Consider the following 10,682-nt stretch of genomic DNA (forward strand, 5'->3'; position numbering starts at 1 on the left):
AATATTTAATGTATTAATGTATTTATCATTTGTCATGGTAAAGTATAAACCTTATCAATCTGCACGTCTTATCCAGGTCACAAATGTATGTATTTAACTGTTTCATTAAATCACTTAACTCATGGTCAATAATATAAAAAATGTTTAGTTTATTGGCAGATATAGATTAAAGAAAGGGGGTAACAAGTACAAAATCTATTTCAACTGTTTTTTTCGTTTCTCCTCTTTTTGGGCGTTCTGGAGTTAACTACCGTAACTGTGGCAGACAGTGTTTGGTCTTGATCTGGGTCTCCAAATAGTCTGATCAGAGCTGTTTTCTCTGAATAACAAGAAGGCCACAAGTCATAAAAGCTTTACAGAAGCTATGGATTTCAAATATACATTTGTATTTAGACATGGCTGATTTTAATGTGAAAAACTAAGGCCTTTAAGTTGTATGAAGTCAGAAAGCAGCACACTCGGGAGCTGTTCTACTTAACCACGATATGCAGTCTTCGCCTCAATTAGACAGCTGGTTATGTCGAGACCAATCACTTAAGAATCCCACGAGACGCATCATGGTTGGTTGAGCAGTCTTACGTGTGCGGAAGTCCAGTGCACACGAATGACTCAATAGCAGGCGACACTAATGCAGCAGGAGTAAAAGTTGTGCTGCATTATTGATGGCAACAGCTTGATGACCAGTTCATTCTGCATTGTTTGTCATTTCATTGACCAATCAAGATTTGAGGAGAAAAAAACAAAACAGATGGCAAAAGTGTAATGCATTCAATTTTTTATTCATAAGATGGCTTTTTAGCATCTTATGCACAGCAGATACAAAGACAACATGTTTCTAAATCACAAACTAAATTTCTCCATCCATCTCCTGCATTCTTCCTCCCATTCTGAAAAACAAAAATCCACCTTTTTTTTTTTTTCTTTTACATTAGTCCAGTTTCACATTCTGACAGATTTTACAGCAATCTCATTTTAGCAGAATGGCATAAACCATGCTCTGAATACTTCCATTTTTGACGAATACCCATTTAAACAAATTGCACTGTTCGGTAAAACTACTTCAACAGGATTATAATCGAAAACACAAGAGACTACTAAACATCCAACTTATACATGTTCAATACTAGTTGCACAGAAATGCATAAATATACATTTACATAAAGAGGACAAATGTCTGCGCTCTTTTTTTTTTTGCTCAAATAATGATGGACACCGATATGATCATAAAGACTGGGATTGTCAGAACATGGGGATGCATTCACAGAGTCCATGCGAGATAAGCCATTGACACAACAGCCTAGCTTTCACAGAGGTAAGACCAAGCATCTACAGGGAAACAAAACGTTACGCTGTCTATGCCGAGGTAAAAGGGCAACACAAACACTAAGGAAAAAATAGGATACACAGAACTCTGCGTTCTAAATTCATGCCAAAAAAGACTTCAACATGCAATGACGGTTCTAAACCTCCTCGGAGCAGCAGGAACCGCAGCGAGGACTAGCTTAACAAAAAGTTTTAACTTCATCGTGTCAATATTTTCCACAGCATTGATGACGCACACAGCTCGGCTAAGCTTGCATGAGGTTGGCTTTATTTAAGTGCTGAGATGGTACCACAATAAGTTGCCGTGGGTAAGCTCAGATTGTCGACAGCAAGATTGTTTCCACTTCTCCCAGAGACAATTGGGAGGAGACATAAATACTGTTTATAGTAATGCACATTAGTCCATTAAATAAACTTGATTAAATTAATGACGAGCTCGGCGGCTCACTTCAGCTGGACAAAGGTGTGGCGTCCGGAGACCTGGAGGGAAACAAAACAAAATTGGTCAAGATATTAAGTATAAACATTTATACATTAACACACTTAAGGCACTTAAGGCACTTTTTCCTTAAAATAATTTAGTTAAATCTATGAAAAAAAAAAATGATTCTAAAAGAAAGACTAGAAATTGTTGTGGCAGGGCCACGGTCTATTCTTCCTAAAGAAAAAATAAAAGGTTTCGACACATGAATGGGTTGTTAAACATTTAGGGAAAGATTTTATTTAACAAAAAAAAAAAAGTCACTTAAATGAGTAGCGCGTGTGATTTTTATTCATTAGAAGTGTAACTAAACAGGCTTCACGTCCGACGTTTAAAAGTTCAAGAACAGTCTCAATCAATTTAATGTGTTATAGTTCATACTTCGTGATGTAGAGTTGGCTGCGGTTCATAGGTTGAGGCCGCCTTGCCAACATAAAAACTATTGGACAAAAGGTTACTCACTAAATATCTAACAAAACTGCCGGGACTTCCATCCAGGCTGGGAAGTCTCTGAGGGAGTAGGATACCAGCGCATCTAAAGAAACACAAAAACAAATCAGGGTGTTGCGGCGTCAATTTTTCTTATGGGTTTCACTCGTAAATATTAGTTATGTAATGGAATTGAAAGTGCAAAGGTGGTGTGATTGAAGCTATCATGGTATTAGCATTAGCCTCCCATTCACAAGGCTTTTGCGAGACTTCACCCATCATCAGATTTCAATTTTACATCACATCTAGTAGCAGTGTTGGACATGGAGTTGGCACCTCTGGTTAGGTCCTTCAACACAAATTATTTTTCTCAGCAAATACCCAACATTCCTCTGGTGCCAAGTAAAGTTATCCGGCGCTAGCTGCTTGCATTTGTGACGCACTCCCCGTCTTCTCCTACACTAGAGGAAGTCTGCTCACAATGAACTCTCTGTGACCCCAACTAAATAAATATGTTCCATTGCTATTGTTACACGGAGGCATAAAACAGGTGGCTACACAACTCTGATCTCCGTCTGGGGGCGATTCATTCCTGGGTGAAAAGTGAGTTAATGTAAAGCTCACTAATCAAACGTAGAATTAACGTTAAACATCCTGAGGTCAAACATTTTCAAACAGTCCCGTTATGGGTCTTATCTACAGGCGGGACGATGCGTCTGAAGCTGTACACTGACAGCCATGGCAGAGAACTCCTTTAAAGGAAAAAAACTTTCAGCGAAAGACGAAAATAGACGACCACTTAGGGGCTGGTTGTTGTACGAGATAGTGTGCACTTGAACACCTAGCTGGCACGGAACAACATTTTCCATGATGACAGTAATGATGCAGCTCTTGAACTCCTTATGTTCTTTTAAGGATATTTGCGAGAATTTATATTTTTTCAGCCAGAAGTCCTGAAGGATAATTGCAAGATATAAGAGAAACACACACCGGTTGCTCCCTCACCTGGGCGTGGAGGGCTGCAGCAGCGGCAGCCGCCGCTGGGTAAGTAAAGGCGGCGTGAGGCAGGCCTGGGGTCAGCTCAGTGGTGTACAGTGGGTAAGGAGTCCAAGCATCTGGAGACGCAGGTATCAGTGCTGCCCCCGTCAGGTCATCTAGGTAGACAGGGTAGGGGGAGGAAGAGAGCGCTGACTGACCTGACCTTGACATGAGTCACAGAATAATCCCAAATCTAAACATGCTTTGATGAAACCCATTACTGAAACCTTGAGGAAAATAGCTCAGGAACAGGATCTGTAGAGGAAAAGAGGCGGTCTGAGGTCGCGATGACATGCATGTGGAGGGTGAGTTAGAACGCCGTTAAAAAGTCTACATGGCTTCTGCCCTTTGACCCCCTTAGTAACAACACCCGAAGACGGATCACAAGTCAAGTAAGATCAGACGTTGCCAGAGTGCGAGTGGATGAAAGCCGAGTGGTGCAGCCGGACAACTTACATGGGTCCCGTGCAATGAAGTGTGCTCCTAGAGCGGGGTGGATATTTGTGGGGTTCGGTGTGGCCATCAGCTTACTCTTTGCCATCTTCGTATTGGCTTTAGCAAACTCTAAGCGCAGGGTCTGGGGGTTTTCGGGGTCAAAACGGATACCCTGAGGGAGAGACGCAGGAGGGGAGGGATGGGGAAATATGGTAAGGGAGGTGGGCTGAGTTTGAGGGGATTTAGTTCAGTTGTCTCACACGACCCCTTTTCCTGTAGCCATGCATCAACACGGGGGGGGGCGTGTCCTTGAAGTGGAGCCGAACACAAATGTTCAGGCCTGAAGGACACGATCCTCCAGTGTTTCAACATGCGTCTCCTCCTCCTCCGACCGAGCAGGAGGAGACGAGGAAAAGGGACGATGAGACTCGACTGTTATTGGTGGTTGAAACCTGCTTGTGTGTTTGTGCCCTAAGCATTGTGCTTACATGCAGGTGAGTAGATTTTTGGTGTGTGTGTCTGTATGTGCTGCTGGTGTGTCTAAGAAGTGATGCTGGTAAACAAAATAAAGAGGCTAAGCTAGTAGAGAAAAGTGTTAGATACTGCCAATGTGGGCTACTGGGTGACAAAAATGAGCAGTTAAACTAGTAAAGATGTGTCCAAATCACACTACAGATGTGGCTATAGAACAGGTATTACGGTTAAGCAGTGATATGCAAAATGATGGAAGCTACACCAGACTGAAGAGGGATGTGTATCAAGGTCAAAGTAAACTACCGTAAGGCTACAGGATTCTGGCCCATTTCCAAAAATGTCCCTGCCATTGAATTATAGAAGACAAAATATGGTTGGCTTTGATATATTAATAACTTGTTTTTTTTAGCTTAGGAGAGTTAGAAAAGACACTTTAACGTAAACAAAAAGTAAAAGGATGCTCACATTTAAAGCATTTTTGGCCGCCTCGGCTCCAGTGCGACTGTCGAAAGTTACAAACCCAACCGGCTGGAAGAAAAACAACAATGAAAGTCAAAAATCAGAAAATATGACTACAGAATAAACCGCTTTTAAATAAATGATCATATGCAAAATTATGTTTTCAAATGTAGTGAAATGATAGCTGGTGGGCTTTGTCATCTAAATCCATGTTAATTTTCATTTGTCTTTTACACAAGCAAAGTTATGACAAGCTTGTCCAGTTCCCTATAACAACCAAATGAGGCCTTAATTAACCAACAATACAAATCTAATGGAATTTGAAATTAATTTTCCTTTTTACAATAGCTTTGTTTAGAAAGCGTTTGTCTTCCAAAATAAATTGAAAGAGTACGAGATAAACATGCCAAGTCCAGTTATTTTAACAATACCATTCCAAAAGAAAAAAATGCATACATTTATTTAAAGCCTCATTTTGACCTTGTTACTTTAGATACATGTTCTACTCTTGAACCACGCTCACAGTACGTGGCTCAGGGAAAAGGATCAGACCACCCTTGTACCATTTTAATGTCTGGTATAACTCAAGGCTGCATCTGTTTGGAAAGATGATAACAAAGCTTACATCTAGACATGCTCAGTGGTTCTACTGATAACCAGCATAACTTAAGTTCTTACATCAGGAGCCAATAAATTAAACTGACAAAAATTGTGATTTTAGAGATTCAATGTACTTTTTGTCATTTAATCACACAATTTGCACTTTATTTCCTAAACCTTATTTTTGTGGCTCTGTAAGAAAATGTAAGAGCTCCTGGTTATTAAAGCTGATAAATGATAGTTGATAATCAAAATTTCACTTGAATACAACAAGTGCAGGGAACAAATCCTAGCATGGATGGAAGCGTCTCACCTGCTTTGACGTTAACTTGATCAGTGACCCTTCATAACCCTGCAGAGAGAAAAGACAGCCAATTATCCTGCACAGAGTCACATGCAAGAAGTCAGGCATAAACACCTCCCTTAAGAAAAGGAACCCGCTTGTGTGCAGAGTCTGAGCTCAGTAGCTGGCCATCATATTTCTGTCAGGTCCGTTTAGTCTTGACGAGTCAAAAACCATTACAGCCCACAGGAAACAATTCTGACCGGTTGTCTTGATTAATTGTGGATAATTAAAAACAGTATCGTAAACGTGACGATTAACTGCTTCTTAGGTTCAATCTCTAAAATTATACAGGAACAAGGATTGAGGGAGAAAAGCTACAATCAGCTGGATAGCATTAAAAAGAGTCAAATATGAACCAGATCAAAAGTATATAAATAGATAAGACCATGTAGAATTTTTAAGTCAACTTAATCGCGAATATTAATCCAGTTTAACATGTGAATCCGAGGGAAGTAAAATCCTGGTGGACGAGTTGCTTACAGTGGGCCGGTTCACCAATTGCGCAGGCTACTCATTTACACATTCCACACGCTCATCCATGTGCAAAGGATACCACTTCCAATTTGGTTAGTTAGGACACGGGCGGGAGGGGTGTTTATCGGACCCAGGTCCGGTCCAAAACAGAGGCTTTGTGAACAATGACGTGGCCTCATTTCCATATATGCAAACTCTCATTAACAAACTGGCCTATTAAAGTTCATTTAAGAACGACCCTTGTTTAACAAGCAGTATATTCATCTTTTTAAATGGATAAATATTGAGATAACTTCACTGTCTAAGATTATAAAAAAGATATTTGAAGCACAACATTAAACACAATTACACGTCACTTAGATTCAATGATCGATGTATACTCTTAAGATTCCTGCAATTTTTCCCAAAACATACCTTGAAGGGTCTGAAGAGCAGATAAAGTTCCCGGGGCTTGATGTCGACCGGCAGGCCGCTGACAAACAGTGTCCGCACCTTAAAAAAAGAAAAGGAATCAATGTTGGTTTAATGCCTTTTTTTTTTTAAAGTATACATTTTTCTTAAGTGATATCATCTCTAATTTGGTAAGCAATTTAGATTTTGGCCTCACTATAATTTAGAATGATACCATTGTTTGGCTGATTTATGTAAAGCAAAACATTAAGAATTGTTCATTTTCATAAATACCAGCCAATTTAGTTTGAACATTTTTACCACTTAAAACGTAATACAGAAATCGATTGTGCATTAATTAAATAGGAAAAACAAAAGCCACCACGGACCGCCTGGATGTTCCGTATCAGACATTAAGAGTCGAGGCCGAAGAAATAACATTGTAGTACCAGAGGCCCATTAGTTGCTCGGCCGGTAGGGAGGCCCACAGTACAATGGGGGCTGCCCGCGGAACAGCACTGGACAACAGTGCACAGCGTGACACCATTTCCTTCCTCTGACCCAACAGCTCTAACCCAAATGGCCCTCCGGCATTTTTCAGGTGCTGCACAGCAGCACTTCCCAGTCCTTTACAAGTCGGCACGTACAGCCATCGAGGGCCCGACCCAGCTGGGTTGAGAGTCAGTGGAAATGTTTGACTTTGACCACAGGCCTTTGTGTGCGGCTGATTAAACTGAAAAAAGACGTGATAAAAAAAACAACTAAATTCTTTAAAACTGAGATTACACCGTGTCCACTTTCTCAATTCAATAAGTGGCTCCTGAACTCTACACAAACTCAATTTTGTTTACACATTCTCCCACGGACCCAAGCATCCCAAATATTCTAAACACCACCTCCCATTACGCAGCCATGTTGTGTACGTTTAAGATGGAATAGAATTCTTTGAGGGGTTTAATTGGGCAGGCAAAAGACAAGCGATGACACCGGCATCAAAGAGATAATGGGAACAAAAGAGCAGCAACAAAAGGCCCCGCTGGTCTCCTTTCAGCGCCACCACACCAGGAGGAAAATACGACCAACCTCAAAATCTCTAAGAAGTAAATGGCCAGGTTGACAAAAAATTAAATCAATTTTTTTTTTAAGGTTTTGTCTGCCGTGAGTCATATGCATCTGGTTGCAGAATGAGGCCTTGTTCATATTAGAATTATTGATTTAAAACTCAGGAGAATACATTTGTAATTGTATTCTTAATTTAGCGGCACAATAAAATAGAGAATGAAGTTTGGTTCAAATACACTTACAGAATACAGGACAGCAACATTCAATGTGCCAAGGTCACAAGACGCATCTCAAATTATAAAAAAGCAGTTGTGTATTTTCCTCAAGAAATAAAATATATATTTTTGGATAATGTATTACATTTATTTAATTGCCTTGTCAATTTTTCCTCAGGAAACTGATGTAATTTTATCAGAATTTTACCAAGGTCAGTACGAAGCCTTCCCAAATATAAAAGAGATACAATCGAACTCAACTTAAAATTGTGTAGTTAATTTAGACTCACGCGGGAGTTTTAAGGCTTTATTGTTACAATTTAGCACTTTTAAAAAAACGTAGTATTGAAAGCAACGGATTGAAGTCAAGGAGAATAGTGAAGTAGTATTGTGAGATGGATGAAAGACTCGGGATTAAATGGAAAATATATACATTTATATAGAATGTTTTTTAAATTAAGCTTTGAAAAATAGTAACGTGTGTAGACATATTTAAAGCAGATCAACGCAAAGAAAAGCTCCACTTCTTAAAAGGTTAGAAAACGTTTTGACTTAATTATAATTTTGAATAGGATTCCACGCAAAACAGGTTTTAAAATTATTAAGTAGGAAACGTCAAGACGATGACGTCATTAAGTGACGTGATTTTTAGAACCTTTTTTAGTCACCTGACGAACACGATGAGGAAATGTCATGGCGTGGTTTTTAAGTTTCTCACATTTTTTTTTTCCACCTCGGAAGTTCCCAAAAACTCACCTCCTCCTCGATGGCGACATTGTTGTTGGGCTCCGCGTCTGCTTTGAGACTCATGTCTTCGCTCTCCGCCAGCGCTGCTTCCACGCAGAGTCTCAGGCTCCTCTTCGTCAGGTGAAATGTCCCCCAGGTGCGCCCGGAGCCGCCGCTGAAGTCCCGCTGGTGCCGCCGGGACTTGGAGAGAGTCGTGTCGAGGTGAGGTCGTGCTCGGTCCGGCGAGGTGGCGGCAGCACTGCGGGAGACAATCATTCAAAGCCCGGGCAGAAGAAGAGGGTGAGTGGGGGGGAGAAGAAGGTGAGTTTCGGTGGTCTTGGTGCTCCGTGCGTGAGGGTGAGAGACGGGGGAAGAAGTGCGTGTGGAACACTGGCGGCCTCTGCGCTCACATGCACGTCCTGAGAGCTGTGAGCAGGAGTCTGTGAGGAACTTTTCTCATTGGAGCTCCAGTCTCTCCTCCTCCTCCTGCTTTTCAATTAGGTCATCAATTATGGCCGCTTCTGCTGTGGAGCCTCATCAGGAGCCAGATCCGCCTCAGCTGTTGCAGGGACCCCCCCAAACACAGACCCCTCCCGGCCCCGCCCCCCCTCACTCCATCACCGTCACCGTGGGACCCCACGAGGGGACTGACCCGCAATTCATTTCATTTAAGTTGAACTAAAACTACAACTTTAAATACTAAACTTGAACTCCAGCTGCCATTATTTATTATTTAATGTCAAGGTACTTTTACCATGAGAACTACATTACTAATGCTTTAAATAAAAGAAAAGCACACTAAATACTAACATCAGAATTGTTCCTCTAACACAAAAGAAGGGGGAAAAGTACTTTTACCAATACTTCCGTGCGCTTAAACTAGTTCCATATGTAATACAATTAGTACACACAGATTCCAGAGTTGTAGCTAATAAGACTTGTTTCAAAAGACCGGAGTTCTTTAACAAATATTTGTATAAAATCTACTCAGAAACTACAGATAAAATACAAGTTTGTCCACTGGTTCTACAAGTAGTTTCGTGGAAGAAAATATTGCAATATAAATCACTACAAATACTTCCACAAGAGAGACGCTTCTTGCAGTGCACATTTGATTTAAGTGGTAAATTAAAATGTTGACAATTAAAACTACTTTCTTTATTGCTTTACAAACTCAAGAACCACTACTACTTCCACCAAAAATTACTTTCATAATTTCTACTCTTTTTCAAAGCACAGCAAATTCCAATAAAAAATAAATAGTACTATACCTACTACCTAATTTTTATTGTTTATGAAAAATTGCTGGCTATTGGTAAAAAACAATTTCCTGAAGGAGACCTCCTGAGGGATCAATAAAGTTTTACCTTACCTTACCTTACCTTACCTTACCTTACCTTTCAAACTACACATGATTCAATGAAATTTGGTAGATACAAACAAATACTACCATGAGAACTACTTTACTAATGCTTTAAAAATATAAAAGCACAGAAAATACTAACATCAGAATTGTTCCTCTAACACAAAAGAAGGGGGAAAAGTACTTTTACTAATACTTCCATGCACTTAAACTAGTTCCATATGTAATACAATTAGTTGACACAGCTTCCAGAGTTGTTGCTTATACGACTTATTTGAAAAGACCGTAGTTCTTTAACAAATACTTGTATAAAATCCACTCGGAAACTACAAATAAAATACAAGTTCGTCCACTATGACAACAAATACTACAAGAAGAACCATCACTTTTTTTTGATAGCGCTGAAATTATGTCTGTGAGAACATGTTCTACAAGTAGTTTTGTGGAAGAAAATACTGCAATATAAATCACTACAAATACTTCCACGAGAGAGACGCTACTTGCAGTGCACATTTGATTGAAGTGGTAAATTAAAATGTTGACAATTACAACTACTCCCTTTATTGCTTTACAAACTCAAGAACCACAACTACTTCCACCAAAAAGTACTTTCTTAAAAAATATACTTTTTCTGAAAGCACAGCAAATTCCAATAAAAAATAAATAGTGCTATACCTACTACCTTTCCTACTACATATGCTTCATTGAAATTTGGTAGATACAAACAAATACTACCATGAGAACTACATTACTTATACTTTAACCAACCATTTACACAAGTACATTTAAATATAAGCGTTGTTTCTCTAACACGATGACTTCAAGTTACTTTTAGGAATACTTCCACAGGAAGCTAAAATGATGTAA

General features: G+C 39.8%; 1 protein-coding gene across 4 annotated transcripts; it reads right to left on the reverse strand.

Annotated features, from left to right (window-relative positions):
* Nucleotides 1–763: 763 nt before the first annotated feature.
* LOC148077747 (RNA-binding protein, mRNA-processing factor 2a) lies at nucleotides 764–8,879 on the reverse strand. Of its 4 annotated transcripts, none has more exons than XM_087794469.1 (8): nucleotides 8,483–8,879; nucleotides 6,474–6,551; nucleotides 5,553–5,591; nucleotides 4,646–4,708; nucleotides 3,728–3,878; nucleotides 3,224–3,387; nucleotides 2,267–2,339; nucleotides 764–1,803 (listed from the first exon to the last, which is right to left on the reverse strand). In XM_087794469.1, exons 1-7 carry the CDS (start codon nucleotides 8,726–8,728, stop codon nucleotides 2,274–2,276), a joined length of 807 nt encoding a protein of 268 aa, XP_087650595.1. In that variant the 5' UTR covers nucleotides 8,729–8,879; the 3' UTR covers nucleotides 764–1,803; nucleotides 2,267–2,273. The 4 variants fall into 4 exon arrangements, with proteins under 4 accessions (XP_087650595.1, XP_087650596.1, XP_087650597.1 ...); XM_087794470.1 differs by having other exon boundaries at nucleotides 3,239–3,387; nucleotides 8,483–8,878; XM_087794471.1 differs by lacking the exon at nucleotides 2,267–2,339.
* Between the last annotated feature and the right edge of the window lie 1,803 nt (nucleotides 8,880–10,682).

Source organism: Callionymus lyra, chromosome 6 (assembly GCF_982586985.1).
Source record: "Callionymus lyra chromosome 6, fCalLyr1.hap1.1, whole genome shotgun sequence".
NCBI lineage: Eukaryota > Metazoa > Chordata > Actinopteri > Syngnathiformes > Callionymidae > Callionymus > Callionymus lyra.

What these genes read in the sequence shown, in the direction of transcription:
- LOC148077747 (XM_087794469.1), bottom strand. Translation starts at nt 8,728, where the DNA reads ATGATTGTCTCCCGCAGTGCTGCCGCCACCTCGCCGGACCGAGCACGA. An exon ending in TCAAGTTAACGTCAAAGCAG is followed by an intron (nt 4,709 to 5,552) that starts GTGAGACGCTTC and finishes TTTTTCTTCCAG; the next exon opens with CCGGTTGGGTTTGTAACTTT. An exon ending in CTTCATTGCACGGGACCCAT is followed by an intron (nt 3,388 to 3,727) that starts GTAAGTTGTCCG and finishes CTGTCTACCTAG; the next exon opens with ATGACCTGACGGGGGCAGCA.